This window comes from Anopheles darlingi, chromosome 3, assembly GCF_943734745.1.
Source record: "Anopheles darlingi chromosome 3, idAnoDarlMG_H_01, whole genome shotgun sequence".
In the NCBI taxonomy this organism is placed as follows: Eukaryota; Metazoa; Arthropoda; class Insecta; order Diptera; family Culicidae; genus Anopheles; species Anopheles darlingi.
Window position 1 is genome coordinate 2,977,501 of NC_064875.1, and position 21,033 is coordinate 2,998,533.

Genomic DNA, 21,033 nt, shown 5'->3' on the forward strand with positions numbered 1-21,033 from the left:
ATGAGTATCACACAATACGCAACTAGTGCTAATGAATTCTCTCCACTTACAGGGCTACAATCGAACGCTGCTGTACACAGGAAGTGCCACCGAAGGCCCAGTTAAGATACAACTGGTGGAGCATAACTTCCGGCACCTCAATGGTAGCGCGATCGATCGTACCACGCTAATGACAGTACTGGCGTACATCGATCGATTCCTGATCCGAATGACTCCAACAGGTGGACGATATGTGGCGAGCAGTGGCATGTTGGTGATGGACTCTGCAAGCAGCTTCTCCAGGGGTCTCGGAAAGACAGTGTTCGTCGAGGAGTGTCGCTGTCCGGCCGGCTTCCGAGGACCATCGTGTGAACGGTGTGACTTTGGACACGATAGAACCTTCAGTCTGGGACCACCGATGGGTGTCTGTATGCCCTGGTGGTGGCACCGAGAACGGTACGTTCCACCAAGCACCACCCCACGAAGGTATCATTACGTCTGACATTTCGGTCGAAACCATCTCCAGAACTCATTCTCCAATAAACTGCTTGAGATGAGCATCGAAGGATTTCCTCTCGACCAGAGTCAGCTGATTTATGTAAACCTCAACCAAACCTCGGAGCTCATCTACAACAAATTGATGAAGTCCACCACACGGAGCGAGGGGGATTCCGAGTCACCTAGCCGTCGAGTCGAGACCGTTCTGGTTCTCTGGCTTGCGCCCCCCAGGTCCGGGTTCCGGTTCGCTGCGCCCGTGGTGAGAATTTTCATTCTCTGGGAAAAAGCCATTCAACCGATGAGGGGTAACCCCTTTGGAAGGTCCATTTCACCCACGTCACTTTGGGGTCACCAGCACCACCAGCAGCCGCGGTTTGGTATGCGTGCATCCTGGTCCGCGGTACACGAAGGGTGTTGGCCACAAGGGTGTTCGTGAGGCCCGAGCTAACGGAGTCTAGTTCAAGTCAAGACGCTCGAGAGGGCCAAGGGACAAAAGTAGGTTCGTCGCTCCAGACATTATACGGGTGAATGAACCGAGGCCCGTGATGTGGTCTCTCTCTCTCTCTCGCTCTAGGTGCTACAAAAACCCAAATGGCGCAGTGAGTGAGCTGATATTTCCGGTCCAGTGAGCACAGGTGCCCGCACTACTTCCGTTCTAGCGCCGTAAGACCATCGGAATGCTCGCCGTCTTGAGACGCGGGTGCTGCAGAAGTGTGCGTGTTCGCTTCGCCCTCAGGTTTGTTGTTTGTGGAGGATTAATTGCTCGTATGTTTGCTGTAAATCTTGCCGCCGCCAGCGCCGCCGCCACCACTCCTGCTGTGCTTCACTGGAGCGCACACACCGACACGGCCCCCCACACGTGTTAATCAGGACATTGCGTGGTACGCTCTGTGTGCGAGGTGTGTGTGTGTGGGAACAATTGACGCTTCGCCAGGAGCATCGACGAGTATTCCGACGCTTGTTGACGCAGGTTCGAACCGGGCGGCATTCCGGGCGGAACAACAAGCATGAATGAGTTGTAAACCATTGCTAGCCTCCAAGGTCACGCCGTAAGCAGCACAAGGCTCATCCACGCTAGCAAGCAGAGCATTGATGTGTTAAATATTGCACCTTAACCCTTAGCCGCCTGTCCGCAACGCATTGCTGCGTGCTGTGGGAACGCAGCATACACCTTGTAGCTCGTTGCCGCGTGTTGTTGTTGTTGTTGTTGTAAGAAGCGATTTTTCCGATTTTTGTTTTGCAGTAATCGTAGTAAGCGGCATACCGATGCGACGGGACGGAATGCTGCCCGCAGCTGACGATGAGCCTGATTCGAGGAGTTGAAGTGACAACCAGCGCTGCAGCGTGCTGCAGGATTAAATTATCTTCCATCGCGATCACCGATCAGCGATTCCACGAAATCGGTCCCCTTCGAAAACAAAACGAAGAGAGAGAGAGAGAGACTGGGCATTCGCGAATTTGCGATTTCCAAGAAATAGCGACTCGCACGTCACGTTCTCAAAACAAAAAAAAAACAGCTGCGATGATGGTGGACCGACTGTAGCAGTAGTAGGCATGGCCAGGTGATTGATCGATCGGCACGGACACCGAGGATTGGCAAAAACCCAAATCTGGAATCCGATTTGATTTGTTACTTCCTCTCCCCTCCCCGTTTGCTTCGCGCGATCGTGGGCCTTTTGGTTGTTGTTGTTTTTTTTTTGTCGTCTACTCCCTTGTGCGTCTTTAGCGATGCGTTTTGCTGCGACGGTGAGAGCGAGTTTGACAAGTTGCTCCCCTTGAACTCCCTCCCCCATCGAGGGGACACAAGCGATCCCCGCTGAAGAGCGTTCTCCGTGATGTTCAGCCCCATCAGCCATCAGCCATTGCGGTCGCGGATCCTGTCGACAAGTGATCGCGATCGCGTATCGCGCGATTCGAACGGATCGACGTGATCACGTCGATGACGACGACGACGACAAATGTCAGATAAATGCACCCCTCGTTCTCGCACACACTTGACCCCTGTGCCACGACTCTTGTTATTAAGTCGTTTTAAGTCGAGAGCGGAAAAATTAGCTTCACCATTGCGTAGCACTTGGCGAGGTACCGAACACGATCTAGCGATCGATTGATCGGTTGATTGCGAGGCAAAAGCGTCTAGCCGTAGATCGCTTATCGCAGCAGTGGAGATGCGTCTGGGATGTAACTTCGCGAGATGGCGTATCGCACGATACCGACATTAACTCCATTATCGCCAACAACGCGGTTCGCGGTTAGGAGAATTTTTAATTATCATTCGCTACGGACTAAACAAAACACTGGAGCAGCCGTTAGAAGTCCGCACGTCCACGGATACTGCTCCAGCTTAAATGAAGCAATTTTCCGACTTTCATCTGGCGAGCGATATCATCACGAAGCACGAGCACCGCCCGGCTGGGCTTCCGGCGGGATCTTGATTAAACTTTCCACATTTCACTTTCCTGGGGGGTGGAAGGGAGAGGACGGAGCATCCATAAATCATCGTGATACTGTGATGGATGTAGCTCTCTAGCACCATCACCACCACCACCACCACCACCAGGAGGAGGTGCAGATGAGCTTTCTATCCGCGCATCCTGGGAATTGTGTCAACCGGTGTCTTCCCCTCCGGACCATTTTCCGGAGACCACTCGGAGATGCCAGCCACCCAAAAGCAACCGGGGGAAAGTGTGAAAAATGTTTTCCAAAATGTAAATGACGGACCAGTCGCCTCGTTACATTCTCAATTCTCAGTCCGGACTTCGCCATCAGTCATCGCGAGGAGTTCGTTGGAGGCATTCCGACCGTAGCGGTGGCATAGGCCAAGGATGGCCCATCCCAAGGAGTGTCCCAAAAGACACCGAAAATGAAGCAACTCCTAAATGGAGACTCCCGGTGCGATTAATGCGAACCGGGGGTGTTCCTCAGCTGCTTGGCGCACTCGCGACCTCACACCGATCGGCATTACGCAGACGAAGAACGAAGAAAGTGGATTAACACTGCGTAGCTGCTTTCGCGGCGGCTGCTGTGGCTGCTCCCGGTGTCCCGGACATGTTGGGCGTGAGCATCGTTTCATTAGCATAACGTAACGCTCCCACGCGACGCAACGCCACGGGACGAGCGTCGAGGCGAAGTCACCTACACAGCAGCCGTCCGTCACAACACCCCAAACATAACATACATTTTTCATGTTGTGTACTTTCTCTTCCCTTCTCTCTCTCTCTCACCCATTGGCTTATGCGCTGTGTGGTGGATGCTGTGGAATGAGGAACCCCTTTTCGATGCGTTACACGCGGTGATGACACTCGGTGATTGGGAGGACGCACACCGCGTATATATGCGCCACCACTGAAGTGTGTCTGTGTGTGTATGAGTGTGTCACGGAAGGGTTTTATTGGGATCGTGCCACGGGTGCACCAGCCCCCCCCCCTCCTCCCCCGTTGGTGTGATGAGCCAAACAATGGCCGCAGCCCAGCAGCGAAGCTCCCCTTTGCACTAGGGGATTCCGGATTATTATCGCGGACGCGGAAAGTTGTTTTTTTTATTATTAGACCTCCCACTCACTCACTCTCTTTCCCTACCCCCCTACCCCCGGGGGCGTCCACTCTTCCCCGAGAGATAATCGGATTAATCTTCTTTCTCGCCTCCCTTTCAAGCGAGACGCACTCGGCGGTGGCGATGATCCGCGGTCTCGCGGTAGATCTCGATCGATCGCGATGTACCGTTAAGGAGGGGGGGAGGGTGGTAACAACACCCCCGCTCCTCCCGCTGTTGCGCTGATATGAGGTATGCTTTCTTATTTGCCTATTTACTATCGGTAGATGCTCGCGGTGTGTTCCAATCGAACACCTGTTCTCGGATACTCACGACAGATACATTGTATCGTGCGATCGCCGATAAGGCATCTCTCGCAGGCAGCGGCATCGGACGTGAAGCGGACATTTCACGCCACTCGACGCTCGCTGGCGGTCTAACGACATGCTAATGGTTTTGTGCCGTCGTCAACATCGTCGTCGTCGTTGTCGTTGTCGTCGTTGGAGCAGCGTTTGATCACCTACTGGCTACTGAGATGGCTATCGGATGTGAATGGCACGTCCGCTGCTCGCTGTATATGTGATAGTCCAAGCAAGCCTCGCGAACGTTCTATTACGATGACGATGATCCGTGGATGATCCGGCAGGAATCCAGCACTTCGATGGATTTCCTTAAAACCCTCTGCATTGCATAAACCCCTCTTCCGGTTTCCGTACCGCACCGTGTGCTCGGCGTACTCGGAGGGTTTTGCAAAACATCCCCCCTCCCTCGCTCTGGCACCCTCGCGCCAAACCGCCATTAGGGCGATGCTATTTTTTCCAATCTGGAAGCAAAATCTCATCGACTGGAGCACAAGCACGGCATCTGCTGGGCTCGCCCGGTGGAGGCGAGACAGGCTGAACATGGCAATGCAAACCTCATATCTGACACCGTCACCGAGCCACCGCCTTCTGGCCGGGATCTCCACTTTGTGGCATCCATCTTGGCCGCGCGTGTTGCCCCGTATTTTCCTTATTTTCCAGAAACACCCTGTGCCATGACTGTCGACAACGACGACGACGACGACGACGACGATAAGGAGATGGAAAAGCCGTTGCCTATCTTAGTACCACCCCTCGTGTGTGTGTGTGTGTCTGTGTGTGTGTTTTGCGAAGCTGGCCCTCCCATCACGTAATGTAGTATGTGATGTAGCGGTGCAGCGAGCGCGGTGCAGTGCATTTCGCGAGATTTCCACCCATTGTTTCCACGTCGCACATGTTTTTTTTTCTGCCACCGCCGTCGCCGCACTCGTCGTAGTCGTTGTTGTTGTTGTTGTTGTTGCTGCTGTTTCCCACAGTCTAGATTTTTGCCAGGAACGGAACACACAGCACAACATTTCAAGCTAAAGGCGGTGGCCGCAGCTGATGCTGCTGATAGCTCGAGATTTCGTAGCGCGCGCGACCACACACACACACACACACACACACACACGGCAGCTGATGATGATGATGATGCTGCTGCTGCTGCCGCGTTGCTGGTTGCTGCAAGTCGGTGTGCAATTGCAGTAATTGTAACAACGCCCCATTCCATGGCAAAAGCCTTCCCCCTCCCTCCTTCGCACCCCTTCCCCTGCCCCCTTCTGGACCGGGTGTTTAAGTGTAATTCGTTCGTTCGTTCGTTCGCTGGTTCGCGCTCGCCATCGCTAGTATCATTAATGCGACCGGTGCTGCAGCTGCACTTTCCTAATGATCGTCATCAGCGAACGCGTGCGCTGATTGTTGTTGCGTCTAGCGTAGCGGCCATATTGGCGAGATGACGGCGATGCGGACAGCATTTCCTCACACCGCTTCTGACATTCGTTTGCTAACGCAGATCTTTTCCTGACAGCTCCCTCACGTCAAGCTAGGTGCAGCATATATTGCAGCATGCCTTGAGTTGCAACATATAAACACACAAGCATAGCAGGCGTTGCGTCTAACGTTAGCGTCACTCTCGGTGTGCTACGATGATCGATTCCCCGGGTTCCGAGGAGTTTTTGTTTTCCCTCAATCTCATCCAACACAACAGGATGAATGGCGTCCGGCCGACCTCAACGAACGCCTCCCCGAAAACCGTCCTCCGTCCGCAAATGCCCCGAAAAGGCAGGAAGCGAAACATAATTGAAATGCATAATGCGGCGGGAGCGCGATCAAAATCATCGACAAAAAAAAAAGCCAACCCCCTCCCGTGTGTGTGTGCCCTACATATCAGGCCCCTTCCACCCGTCCCCCAATGCGTCCCAATCCGATCAAGCGAGACCCCACTTCGGGCATCCAGGCAGCAACAACGGTACTTTACGCAGTTGCTCAGTGTCCGTATCCCCGAGAGCCCCTGGCATGACGCTGGCAAAGCCCACACCGGATGTTAAAAGAGACTAATGTCTCCCCGCACCCCCATTCCCACGATGGTCGATGATGGGTGTATGCGAGCGAGCGCGCGCGCGCCAGCGTCACTGATCGGCGTTTTGGTGTCCGGCGTAATATGCGTCTGTCCCCCTGAAGTTGCGGTGGTGGCTTCATGAACCCAACCCCGTGGCAAACCCGTGAATGAAATCAACCAAAGCCCCCCCCCCCCCCCCAGAGACCAGTACCGGTGCGTGTCATTGGCATCGAACCGCTCCTGAGCTCCTGGAGGGTGGAAAGCGGAAAGGGATGGGGTGGAAGGGGATAGCAACAACATATAAATTAAATTTATTTTATTTCCCTCTTTTGGAGGTGATTTCAGTGACAGTGAGGGAAAGAGAAAGAGAGAACGAGAGAGAGATGGGAGAAGGGAGAAGGGAGTACCACAAGGGATGGCGCGGGCGTACGTCGCGTACTGGCTGGGTACGCTGGGCACGCTTTCGTCCGGAAAATGTTTATTTCAATCACCCGCAACTGATCGGAATACGTAATGTGACGTCAGCAAATAGGCAGTGATGCCCGGTCTCGCTGCCTAGCCGAGCCGTGATGGATGAATAGATGGATAGATGGATGGATGGATGGATGGACAGTTAAGCATTTGACTAGCAGCCGAGACTTCTCTAGCTGTCGAGGTATGCAATTATGGATTTTTAGAGTTTCGGTTGCTGGCAGCGCCTTTACCTTTACAACGTTAGGAGAGTGTCTAATACACAGGTTCTGATGACACTTTTAAAACGTCAAATGACGTAGACTTGGTTGCTTTGATGTCACGAATACTTTCAGACATAAAGTGAGGTTACTGAGATACCAATGTTTATCGTACTTTCTGAATGAAAAAAAAAATTATTATCAATACCTACACTACAAGCAACATCATTGTGAAAAAGGGGAGCACAACATCATACTCATAATTAACAACACAACATATAAAATCTTACAAAAAATTGGATCAATCTGTTCTGCCACAATTCTAACTATTCTTAACCAATAACAACGCGCATAACGCTCACAGATACGAATATACTCTTGCTTACCATAACAATGACAACAAGTGATGCCCAAAAAGCAACCAGAACATCAGGTGAACAACCAGAAGAGCTCCCTCCACCAACGCAGTGACAGCGACTTCCAAAACAGCGTAATGATGATTGTCCGATGAAAATTGCATTCAAATTTATGATGTGTCAAAGCATATCATCCAACCAGTCGGCGTCTCGAATCGGCGTCAGAGGTAACCTCCTCCTCTCCCGCTCCCTGGCACTCCAGTCCATAGTGGCCACCATGTACTACGGCTTATGTCGTTCCCTCCCTCTCGCTTTGTGGGCTTTATATCTGACCACACACTTGTCCCCTGGTTGTCGCCAAAGCAGAATCTGCGTCCCTCGCGTGCTTCTCCACCTCTTCCTTCCTCTACTGCTCTGCTCGGTGCCACCGAACCCCTGCTAATGTATTCCCGGTGTGGCGAGCGCAATAAATTGCAATTTATTAAAGCGCCCTTCGACGCCAACGACAACGACGACGTGTACGAAAGCCCAAACCCAAACAATGTGCCCCGCTCCCGGTCGGCTGATTAACGCCACCACAACCACCACCACCGGCGATGGTCCCCGAAAAGCGAAAGAAGAAGAATACATGGCTCATGGTAAGGAGCCGTTTTCGATGGTAATTTTGCGTGCTTTTCATCGTTAATTATCACCAAGCGGTGCTCACCGAGCGAGCTCACGAGGGGTCTTAATCTTGGTGCTGGAAGCCACGCGGCTTCTGGAGGTCCTCTACGTGTCATTGGCAACGCACGGTGGCGACCATCAAACGGTACGGTGCGGCTTTAGCCGATGGAATACCAAAACAGAAGCAGCAGCTTGTGGTGCTCCGTGGCGTGTTGGTGTTCTGATAGGCGCCGCCCGGGTGCACACTGGCCCGCGGTGGCCAATTCCTGGTGGCTCTTTCAATCAATCCCCACTACAGACTGGTGGCGCTGGTGGCTGACAGCACCGCTTCAGGTTCTGTTGGCTATTTTTGGGGCGAGAAGAGAGAGAGAGAGAGAGACCGGGAACCGATTATCAATATCCGGTGTGGCTCGGTGTGGCCACTTCGTACGCTTGTTGTGTTTTGCATTTGGAATTTGCCGTTTAAAACGCAGAATTTATGCTTTTTGGTGGGCGACCTTTTTGTGCCGAACGAACCTTACAAGCAGCAGTAGAGGAAGAGGAAGAAGCAGCAGCAGAACAACCGACGGACCACCGAGAAAGGAAGGACGCCAAGCAGAAAGAAGGGAAAGAAACCCAACAGTGTGCAAGCTACAGCATCTAGTGCATAAAGCATTGACTCTGTACTGGGGCCCCTTGGATGCCCTTTTGTGTTGCGTGCGGATGCAATAAATGTCAGACGGAAATGTTAAACCACGCAGCGGACGGGAGGGAAGAAGAGCTACGACGAGGCAGCTACGAGGGAGACCTTGCACGTGCCCATCAACCATCCATCCATCCATCCATCGTCACCGGTTGTCGTCGTCGTCGTCCACAAAAGCTCATCCATCCATCCATCCATCCATCCATCCTTTCCCCTATCCTATCCCGTTGATCGATCTCCGGGCACCGGGCAGACAACAAGATGGCCTCCACACTCCAGGGCCTTGCGAGTCCAGGGAGGATCTTATCGGTCCGCAACGCAACGCGAGACGGATCCATCGTTCGAAAGGAACGGGACTGTGCTGGGATCGCGTGTCTCTTGCGTTTGGGGTGGCCGCGCCCGTCCGCCAGCCCGCGCGTTATCGCGATCACGCGGCGATCTCCACGCCACGAATCGGGCGCGCGCACGAGACAGAGAGAACCGAGATTGATCGGTGCGAGCGGATCTCCGAGGCCGGATGACGGATTGTGGGGAGCGCGCGCGCGAGGATTGCGCCTTTTTGTCATTAAAACTAATGACGCAGCCAAGGGCGCGATCCTCTGCGGGCACGTCACGATGGCGGCGCTGGCAGCGACGACGACTAATTGAACGCTATTTTGGACCCGCAGGCGTCTCTTGTGCGTGTGTGTGTGTGTGCGTGTGTGCGGGTGCGAATGACTGAAATCTAATCTAATTACCCGGGGAGTCCGGGACGTTGGATACTGGCCGTGGAGTGGAAACCGAACGAACAACCCTCCCTCTATACGAGCTCCAAGTTCGAACACGATCACGCAAAAGAAAGACGACGCTGCTGAAGCTCTCGAGAAATCTCCGCGGACCTGCTCTGTGGCGGCCATTTTGTGCTCCCGCCCCCTTGGGTCCGATGGAAGATGGAATAAGAAAACTCATCATCATCATCATCATCATCATCATGCCGCTACAATCACCACCACCACCACGACCACCACTACCACGGATCGACGGTCGATTTCGACGACGAAGCAATTATTGGCCCTAGACCCAACCCGGGAGGGTCGCTAGTTTCTGCCTTCATTAACCGTGGCCGCCGTGGCGATCAGATCAGGAGGGAAGCGGAACGAATCTGAGCGAAGAAGAAGAAACTCGCGAGATCGCTCCCCCTCTCGGTGATCGTTCCAACCCGGGGGTCCGGGTGGTCTCTTCGCTGTTTGCTTCGATCTTCGGAAAACCCATTAAAAAAAAAACTCTCCAGCGTCCGCTATGTGCTCCACCTTCTCTTGAGCTCTTGCGAGCGCTAGAACAGGCTAGGCTGATCGTTGTGTGATCTCGTCTCGGCTCTTCGTCTGGATTGATCTTCCAACAAAATGGCCACCGAAAAGCGAGTGGTACGAAGAAGGAAGTACACTTCTTAAAGCAGACAAGACGCGTGACAAGAGGTGTTCGTGGATTACGGAGAGCCCAAACTTCCGTCAAAATGTCGATCGCGATCGATCTGGTACAGCACGCAATTTGAGGTTATGTGTGCTCGATGCAATACAACAATGTTCTCGATGTTTTCGATTCGAAAAACCATCATCGACAGTCGGTTCGAGTCTTTTGTCGACTTGCTGGTGCTGGGCCCCCGGACCCCCGCCCCGGGAATACCGTGCCGCTTCAGTGCACGCGCAGCGCTGGAAGGGATCGTCATTTCCGGTTTAATTTCCTCACATTACCCACCATTCCCACCCCGCTATTTCGGTGTCGGTTGCTACTCTTAATCATCCATCCGATCAACCGGTGATCATCGTACCGCGAGGCCATTCGAGGTTTACCATGAAGACGACGATGGCGGCATTTTGGGGGCCTTTACCACCACTAGCAGCATTTCATCGTCGCGCGTCATCTGAATGATTTCTGTTGCTCGCCGTGCTGCTCATTTGCATGGCATCGCCAGCCGGTCGAGGTCGGTTGGTCTTGTCCAAAAACAACTCCCCACCAGATGACGACCCCTCCGAGATACCGAAACCAGAACCGGTCGTCCCCGGTTTCCTCGAACGAATGGCGTCGGTATGGTCGGTATGGTGGGATGGTCGGAGGTCGGATTGACTTTAAATTGGTTGGCCTGTTTTCGTTGCTGGGCCTCAGCTCTGGCATTGGCAATGCTGCAACATGTTGACGCGATCGCGACCACCTCCTGGAGTACGCCACGCGACGTTTCTCAACTCCACTAAATGCCCATGCCGGCGGGGGGGGAGGGATGGAGGTGGAGTAGTGCGGTTGCGAGGGTTTTCGGGGTAAATGGGTTTTCGCTTTCGGCAATCGGCAAACGGCTCTCGAGTTGGTGGGTTAGGCGAATGTCGATAATTACTGTCGGTCGTAAAATGAACCATTTTGGTGTGCGCGGGATGCTGGGTTCTCCAAGGTCCCCCCCCCCCCCGGCTTCTCCTCATCCTTTCCCTCTTTCCACCTCAATTTCGACTCCGACAATGACGACGGTTAATGGGCTCTGCAACTCTGACGCGAGGCTTCGCGAGGTTTAGCGATGCGGCTCGGTACGCCGGGGCGTAAATGATGCACCCCCTCCCCCCCCCAAAATGCCGATTGTCTTGATGAGCTGTGACCCAAGATGTGGTCTGACCTTCTTACGCGCAGTAGTAAGTGTCTCTGGTTTGCTTATGCAAAAAGCGGCTCCGAGCGAGTGCAACCAGCCGAGAATTGCTACCGAAACGGTGCGGTGACCGCTTTCTCCCTTACGGGGGCAGCCCTTTGATCAGTCACGGGGCAATCCCCTTATTAGTGACGCATTTCGAGGCATTCACCAACGAGCACCAACATTAAGTTGATGGATGGTGCTGCTATGCACCAGCGTGCCTCGAGGAGAAAGCCCCTCGGATTGCTACTAAAGGAGCAAAGTACAACCACTGCTGCCGCTGTTGCTGCTGCTGCAACTGCTACTGCAACGAGTTACCGAGCTGCTGTTTGCCATGATTTGATTTATGCTGTAGTAAGCCAACCAAGCCTGATTTGCAGCCAAACATACGCCTTAACCGTCCTTAACACACACAGACTCGACTCGTATGCGCGAGCAAGATGAAAGACTTCAACGACAGCGGCAGCGACGAGCCCGTCGGATGGTCGTATAGGCGAGCATTTCTTGCGAGATAAAAAACTTCAACGAATGGTAGAAGATAGAAGCGACGAACCCGTCGGATGGTCATATAGGCGAGCATCTCTTGCGCGATAAAAGACTTCAACGAAAGGTAGAAGATAGAAGCGACGAACCGCCGCCGCCAACCGAGATCACCGGCTGCTTCTATTGGTCTGCAATCTCGGCGTCGTGTGCAGCTGTGTGCGTGCGCTCGCGAGCACAGATTTCTTCCACCAACACACACAGGGCAAATCAACAACCAATCGGATCGAATTAAAAGAGGGCGACGTCTGTAATTGGTGTTTCGCGACTCGCGAGAGAGCTCACGCACACCACCAGCAGCGTCAGCGTGCGCTCGCGACAAACCAGTTTTTTTTATTTTTCCTTCTCGCGATGCCGCGGCGGCAGCAAGAGAGGCGAAGGTTGTTCGAAAAGTTCACCGCTACTACATGGAGGTGGCAACAAAATGCAATGAAAAAGAGTTTTCAAACGATAAGAAATCGTTTGAAGACTTTTAAACAATTACTGATAACAATTTCAATCTATTTGAACGCAAAATTTGAATGTTATACTCGCTAAAGTGAGTTGAGGTCTAAGCTTGAGTCGAAATAGACAAAATCGAATATGAGATTCCTTATTTTAAAGGAGATATACGAATAAGGTAACTACTCCTCCATAAAATATGGTATTGGTGTATGAGTAAAGCTTCAGCTTTGATAAACGGAAAACTTTTCGAACCAACCTCATAAATCTCATCGCAGAAGGCGACCGCAGCCTCCAGCACGACAGAAGGAGGAGAGTTAAGTGGTCCTCTGGAGTGGCTGCAAAAACTTGTTGCTGTTGCCGGTTTCGTTCGCAAAGTGATGTTCGCCATTGCGGTTCGCTTGTTGGCCAGCGCATGCGATTTGCAAATACTGTGGTGTCCTGATCGTTAGACGACGATCGGACGACCGGACGACCAGACGACCGAACGGCCAGACTACTTTACTGCCGGGGCGAACGTGCTGCCACGATAATTTATGCGGCACACTTTGGCCCTAATTGGATTCGGCAAATGGTCGGAGTACGGGCGGATCATCAGTGCGCGATCGTCGAGAGTTGCCGCCGATCGGTCCTTTTAGCTAAAGGTGGCACACGCTCGTCGAAAAGGGAAATGGCGGCCAACGGGCGCTGCTACACCAAGACGCGAGATGTTTCGTTAATACTTTGCCATCTTACTCAGTTGCTTATATCGAGTGCTGCAACCGACAAGCGGTCTAGACCTCCTGAAGTTCCTGTTTCTGCTCTTGATCCAGTTCTTTTGGAATCAATGTTACTCTAGTGAGACTTAAGCAAACTTCGCGGACTTGGCCGTCGTCTGTCTCATACACTTTGGAATCTTGCAATTCTTAGTATCCTGACATAATGTACTACTTAATTCATTTAGGTTCGTCAAACGATGGTTTATTTTTTGTGGCGAAATACTGTCCACCGATCAAAGTATGCGGTTGGACAAAGTACGCAACGTTGGAATGATAACAGAAGCTATTGCCACGTCATATACCAGGAACAGTGCAAAACCATGAATTTATCATGGTAGCCATGGTTTTGTTTTGACACCGAAGTGCCCTCAAAAAAAACCCCTCGATGCGTCATCGGGCGACATTTGACAGCCAACCACGCGCGCACCAGGGTGCGGATGGTTTTGTTTATCTAATCAATTTGAGCTGTCAGAGGAGATACAGACGGGGACAAAAACCACATCCGGTGCGGCCAACCATTCCGATGGTTTTGCTGTCTCACGGTTCGGCCACGGTGGTTTATCCCAGAGATTAGCGTCAAACCACGAAATCCGTTGCGCAATTTCGATGTGCGCACGGAATGCGTTGCTGTTGCTTTGCTCACTTTGGTTCTTTGGTTAAAGGATCGGCACAAAAACCCGTAAACCCCACCAACAACGGGACAAACGCCGGCAAACCCTAATTCGATCTCGTCGTCTCGTTCGAAAGCTCATTTCCTGTTCTAACTCGACCTCAATTGGCAACAATTGGTCTGGGTGTGTGTGTTGTGCGTTTGGCGGAATAAATGGATCGGTTTTAGATCGGAAGCATCTGCGCCCGAGTCCGCGAGTTCATCCACTCCCTCGCGCCATAAAATTAGGTCCACAGAGAGGGGTGAGAGGGTGAAGTGGCGGGAAAACACATTGATTTCCCACCGGAAATTACTGTTGAACCATTCGCCACTCTTCTCCCTACCCTACCGACTGACTCATGACTGACCTGCTACTTCAATTACGAGCGAAAAATCGAGTGCGCGCCCGTGTGTGTGTGTATGTGTGTGTGACCACAACGGGTGGGAAAATGAGATCAGATCTCCGGTGCACTCTGGAAAATCCCCCTCCAGGCAAATGCAATCCGATTCACCATTCGCCAAGTTAATCCAGGTTGTTCTCTCAAAATAAAACGGTCAAAAACACCGGGATGGTCGTCGTCGTCGTCGTCTACCGTCGGTGGTAGACGGTATTTTTATCGCCGCCGGATAAGATAGCGAACAAGTTGTTGGACACCTTCCCCCCGTGCACACACACGCGCACCCACTGCCTGCCTTTCTACATTCCGTAACCGATGACCATCGAGGCTCGTAATCTTATCTCCGTCCGGTAGTGGTCTCGCGGCCCATGAGGCATGTTGACAACTGTCTCAACTGTCGCGCCCTGCGCGTAAAGGGGGTGAGAGCGTGAAGGGTAAATTGTCCCGATCTTTGCTGTCTTTTTGGTGGTACCAAACGCCCGGCCCGGCTTCACGGTAGGCTGACTGGCTGGCTGACCACGACCGTGTGATCGGGTGATTAAACTGATTGATTGGCCTATTGATTTCGGGACGTCCGCCCGTGGTAAGGTCGTCGTATTGGCGCCACTCGGCCACCTCGGTCGGTCCGGTCTGGTGCGGCCACCGATCACACCCGACTGATGATGTGTCAATCGCCCCCATCCGACCCAAAAATCGATGGCGCAACGGAATCGAATCGTAATGATGGATTCGATCCGCAGACGAATCTCCCTTCCCTCCCTACCCCTCTGGACTGTTAATGTACTGGTGTACTTACCTAGCATCTTGCTGAGATCGGCATTGTGTAGATCCGGGTTCTCGTCGGCCAGCTTCTTCCGCTCGACCTTCGCCCACACCATGAACGCGTTCATCGGTCGCCGAATTCGGGCTTCCTTGGCACTCTTCAGGGTCCCGTGCGGTCCCAGCTTGCCGGGCCCGTGGCCATGCGGTCCGGCACCGTACCCCGGGTGGCGTTGATGCAGCACACCATAGTTCGAGGCACAGAATTCGCTCTGGTAAGGGCCGGCGGCCAGCGTATAACCACCCCAACCGCCACTACCACCTCCTGCCACACCACCACCACCACCCGGTTCGCTGTCCTGCGGGAGGATGGTGGGCATCGGCACGTCCTGATGATGGTACGGACTGTACTGGGCCATCGCTAGCGGTGAGCTGGACAGCAATGGCGACTGGGACTGCATCAATCCCGACGTACCGGACGAGAGCAGCGGAGAATGGGCTTGCATGAGGGGCGACGGCATCATACCGTTGCCCGTACCACCCGTGGCCATTATACCGGGGCTTTGTGGTGCTAACATGCTTCCACCACCGCCGCTGCCACTGCCACTGCCACCGTGCTGGGATAACGTCGAAAGAGGAGAGCTGGCCGCCGGATTATGCTGCTGCTGTTGCTGCTGCTGCTGCATCGGGTGCACGTAGTCCTCATAGTTGCGATGGTAGCTCTGTTGATGCTGAGGAGAGCTGGGGAGAAACAGAAAACGCTAACATTAGCAGTAGCAGCAAGTACCGAGTGATCCGGAAACCGTCATAAATCATAACCCGAACGAAACATTGTAAATTAAACGAAGTGCGATAAATAGTGGCACAAAATGGTACCTTTATCGTCTGGAATCGGCGCTCGGCTTAGGCCAGCGTAGCGAATAACCTACCCACACGCAGCTCCATTTACTGGACCTATAAATAGCCTGCCACGATATAATCCACCATAACCGGAACCGCGGTCGCGGGTGCCGTTGAACGACGAAAATAAAACTTATCGACTATCGTGACATCACAGCGTGGCGGTCTGGCGCTTCCCGAAAGCCCCCGGCGGACGATGATGGTGCTGTCTCGGCTGTTGGCTTAACGATAAGCGCGCATACGTATACCAAATGGGTCACACGCGGTAGGTGACGCTACCACCTACCGTCGGTGTCGTCGTAATTCGTGCGAAGCCCCGAAGGCAACGTAGTGGTAGTGTCGCAGGTTATCTGGAGTAAGTCGACTCCAAGATAACCGGACTACATGACCTCCCACCAGGACCACCCGCTGTGACATGACCCACAGATCACCCATGCCGGGGATCCTCCTTCTAATTTGTCCGAGAATCGCGATCACGAAGTGCCGGATTGAAGGCAGGCAGGCTGCCGGTGGTGATCTGGTCTGGCGGAGATTCTGCTCGAGATTTGCACGATCACGACACCGCTCGTGATTCGGTTCTCGGCCTCGACGGGTGTCTACACGATCGGTTTACGTCCGATAGGGTTTATGTCCAGTGTTTCGGGGACTCGTTGATCTTATCACCTCAAAATTGTTGCAGGAGTTCCTTCAGCATCAGAACCTCATCATTCGAATCCAAGTAAATCAAGAAGATTCTCCCAAAACTTGATCCAAAACATTGTTTTCCTGTCTTCAACTGTCATGTTAGTGCAACTAGACAACAAGCATTACCCTAATACAACTACAGGTTATTGTACCTGCCACCTCCTGGCAGCCTCTAACTCCGTGGCAAACCTCATTTGCATTTACGATTGAAATTGGCGACACTGCGACAACTGTCGAGCTGAATTGGCGACAAAAATGGCGACACCAAACAAACAAACACCAACGAAGCGCTGCACGCTGCAACGGCCGGAACAATGGCAAAACAATGCTCGCCCGCTGCACATTCCCGGTCGACCGGCATTCCCGCATCTCGACCCTGTCCCGGGCGATGGTAACCGAGGAATTTTCAAGTTCAAACCCCAGCCAGCCACTGGGGTTCCAAAACGGGGATCAGCTGATTGAATGGCGAGCAAACCATTGCATCACTAACCGGAAACGGCACTGAGAACGCACCCTCCACCCTCGCACCCCCCTCCCCCCCGTTCTTCGGTCATTGTTTTGGCGTGTTACGAGCAGGTGCCACGTGGCAAAAGCTCCAAAGTAGGTCACCAGCAGGAACACGCAAGGGGGAGGGGAGCCGTTTGCAGTCATCCCCAGGGGATGCCATGTGCTGGGTGGTGGTGGTAGTAAAGTGTGGGATCTTTCTTGAGAACCTCTCTCGAGCATCGCAAAGATAACTGAGAATTTAATGTTTGCACACATATTCATACACAGGAAACCAAAAGTGTATCTCTAACCTCACAAACCCTCCTGTCAAACATTCTGTCAAACTGTTACGAAGCGCTACGAAGCCTACTACGATGAGATGCGACGACAACGGTGAAGCTCTAGGTTTTGCCGAAAAATCCTAGACAAAGTCTCAGATGAAATTCCAAAATTCTGGCGAGACACGAGACACATCTTCCCCGCATCTTCTCCTGCTTCTACCTAGAAGCAGCTAGTGCAGACAGCGAGGGTTCACGCTCTCTGTTGACGGTAGGGTAGAACCCGAAACGCCGTGGTAATTTTAATACAATAATCAATTGTTCTCCTCTCGTCTGGGGGAACGTCTGGGGGAAAGGGTTCTGGAGGTCCGGCTTGCCGACAAGCGTTGGTTGGGGGTGATGGGGCACGGCATGGTGGGAAGAAAATCGGGCCACTAGGCCACCCCAGGCCAGTCGTCTTATATGGAAAGCGAACAATGGTTGGCATCAGCTGCTGCTGCTGCTGTTGGTGATGGCGATGGGCGACGGACGCATACCACGAGACGTTTCCGGGAGGAAAAAGTTCGTCCTTGAGAGGAGCGTAATGCTGATGCCCACCACCACCACCTGCCGGTTACCTGCCACCGGCTAGTATTCGTGGATTCCCTCGAAAACAAAAGGAACTCGGTGTCGCGTCGGTGGACAATAGGTGGACTTGAAATGGCTTTGGCCGTTGTCGGTGGGAGCGGGAAGGGTGCGTCTCCCTACTTGGACAACCCTTGGACATGCCCGTCGGGGAGGCGGAACGAGGAGCTTTGTTTACCTTTCACGAGCAAAATGGACGATTGTTTGGCTTTTCCTGGGTTCATTGTTTGTAGTAGTAGTGGTGCAGGGGTTTGGAGGGTTTATTGGTGAGAGTAAGAGTTCTTGGCGATCAGCTGGGATTGCAATTCACGTGTCGTTCTCGGTCTGCGACAACCACACAAAGAGCTTCGACGCAAAACAACGTGTTTGCGTTTCAAACAAGGTTTTAAAACTGGTCCATGTCGTACCGGTCCACCGAACAGTTCTTGGAAGGGCCAGCGCCGCCATTATGTCTTAAGATCATTCGACACAGCCAGCATGTGCCTTGTTTAGTGCCTACAAGGGCCCTACAACCTTTTGGGCTGCTCAAAACACACTCTTTTTAGCTACTGTCGGACATTGGGACCACGTCTACCGTTGGTCCGCTAATAAAAATCTAGCGTCACGTGAGTCTGACACAATTACTACTAGTCGTAATCGGTGGAGTATCACAGTCGCCCACACAGTCGATTTGAGGAGCCGCCCCCAAAAATGGTGCCTTCCACGAGCTCCGCACGTGCCCTCCGAAGTGAAGGGGTCCGCCTCGCGCGCGAGCTCAGATTCATCCCACAAAACCCAACCCGAGACAATGCAGTACAAAGGCAGAAGGCCGCCAGAAGCATCCGCAGGCCAGACGGGCCGGCGAGAGAGTGAGAGTGTCCGCGGTAGTCGTGCTTGACGTGTGGCCCGACGACGTGTGGCTAACGGTGTGTGGCTTGGCGTAAATGGCGCACGTGCTGGCACGTGCGTTTTTTTGGCGCACCGAGCCTTCAAACCAGATGGATCTGCCCTACAGCCCTCGCACACACACACACACTCTCTCTCTCCCCCGAGATCTGGCCACAATTTAACGACCAAAACCGGTTTGCGTTGTTGTTTTTTGTTTGATGATGGAGGCTTCAAACAAAGCGCATTTTCATTACTCTCGACACACTCCGGACAGCGAAGGCGTCTATTGGCCACCGGTCTGTTGCACAACAGAGAGGTTCCGTGGTTCCCCCCGTGGGTACAGGGGACCTTTCTCACCCCCGGCCTCCGGATTCGCGCTTATCAGTGCGGTTGAAGCTCTGATTTGCTTCGATCGTTCGGTGTCTGGACTTTTTTGGGGGGGGAAGGTAGTTGACAGATACTTCATCAGCGATGATGATTGATGCGAACTGAATGATAGGCGATTATGCGACTCCTGCACCTTCACATAGTGCGAGTCATTTCGTGGCACGCAATTGGCCGGAAAACCCGAGGCGATTGATCGATCTGCGGCCCAAGAGCCCTAGCACTCGTGACACCGATGGAGCGTGATGGCGGTGATGATGATGATGATGAGCTTGATAATGCAGAGTGTTCCTATCTGGAACTGGAATACCATTCCCCGGAGTGATTGGATATCCGACTTCAATGTCCAGATTGAGGACATCTGACATGTACCGGAGGAACCGGCCGTGCTACTGTAGTCGTACACCTTAACTTGTAGCAGGATGTAATAATCCAACAGCTCTGTCATAGCACTTCTCTGTCGATTATTTGGTTTCCAATGATCCGACCAAAACAAAACACTTCCAGTAGCCCTCGACCGATCGACGGTACGGTAGTATCTCATCTGATGCGCTACTGCCTGAGCTTGCCCACGGTCCACGGTTTTCTAACATCTAAATCCATCTCTTCAGGAATCTCCTGAAAGCATCTCTTCGAATAAAAGCAAAAGCAAAACGTGGACGTGAGCCAATCCATCTTTCTCTCTCTCTCTCTCTCTTGACTCTAGCTTGGCTTAACCGACTCGTCCTTCTGAGAAACGAACGGTAACGACCGTCGGTTTGGATCTGGAGGTAACCGTGGACTCGCGCACTCGCGGTGGCACCTCGTGACCCCTAGGCGAGAAGGGTTTTTGGAAGCACGGGGGCCACATCACTAGAGCAAACGCGATCGACACGGTCAGATAGTGCGCGGTCGTATGCCCACCGCCATTGCCGCCGCCGCCGCCACCGTACGTCGAATTCGTCACAATCCAACCGCCGCAGAAGAACGAAACGAACGGAGAAGATTCCGTTCCAGCGATAGGATGCACCACAAATCATTCTTCACATGGCGTGGCTCCAGCCCACGGATACCTTCTTTTCGTGGATTTCTGGGCCGACCGCCGATCCGGTTTGATCCGTCACTCGACGACGACGACGCACGGTCGCATCCGCATCAAACGAGCGACTGGTCCAGCTGTCCAGCGGCCAGCTAATGGTTGTTTGCCAAAAACCCAGAGAGAGAGAAAGAGTGAAGAAGACAAAACACAATCCCCACAAACACAAAAAAACAAACAAACCTGAGGTCTCATAAACATTTTGGCGAGGTTGCGACCACAGCAAAAGACAGCGACATTCAAATGCCGCTCCGGCCAAGGACATAATCGGGGCAGCGATTAGCGACGATATTATGGCGCTTTATGGCGGTCATTGTCGGGACGGGTTTGCCGGAGAAAAAAGGGGCGGAATGTGTCCGTCGGTCCCTCGATCCTCGGCAAGATGCGAAGGAGCAAAGATCAAGGAACCGTACCGATAGTACCGAGTCGCAGGCGATTCTGACTTTCGTTCTAAACCCCCGCCCGACCGCTCCGCTCCGCTCCTTTCGTCTTTTCTGCCAAACGACATCTTTCTAGATTCGTATCTTGCCAAAAAGGAAACATTCGGTTTTTTTTAAGGGAACGGGGATACTACGGGAAGAGACGCAGAGAGAGAGAGAGAGAGATCGCGCGCGCTCGCGGAAGACTTACGAGTTCGAGGTAGGTTCCGCGTGTACCGGCGGCGGTCGTGAAAGTCGTGACATTCAACGCCGGCTCCGAGAACCGCTGGCGGCAAGCTGGGGTAGCACATTTATTTCTGTTTTAATGTTTCATCCCCGTGACTCCC

At 53.0% G+C, this 21,033-nt stretch overlaps 1 protein-coding gene across 1 annotated transcript in view; it reads right to left on the reverse strand.

Annotated features, from left to right (window-relative positions):
- LOC125957467 (putative transcription factor SOX-15) overlaps positions 1-21,033 on the reverse strand; it is a 48,823-nt gene that overhangs the window by 9,128 nt on the left and 18,662 nt on the right. The window contains exon 2 of the mRNA XM_049690188.1: positions 15,007-15,710. Coding sequence (XP_049546145.1) covers positions 15,007-15,710 — 704 coding nt within the window. The remainder of the gene's footprint in view (positions 1-15,006; positions 15,711-21,033) is intronic.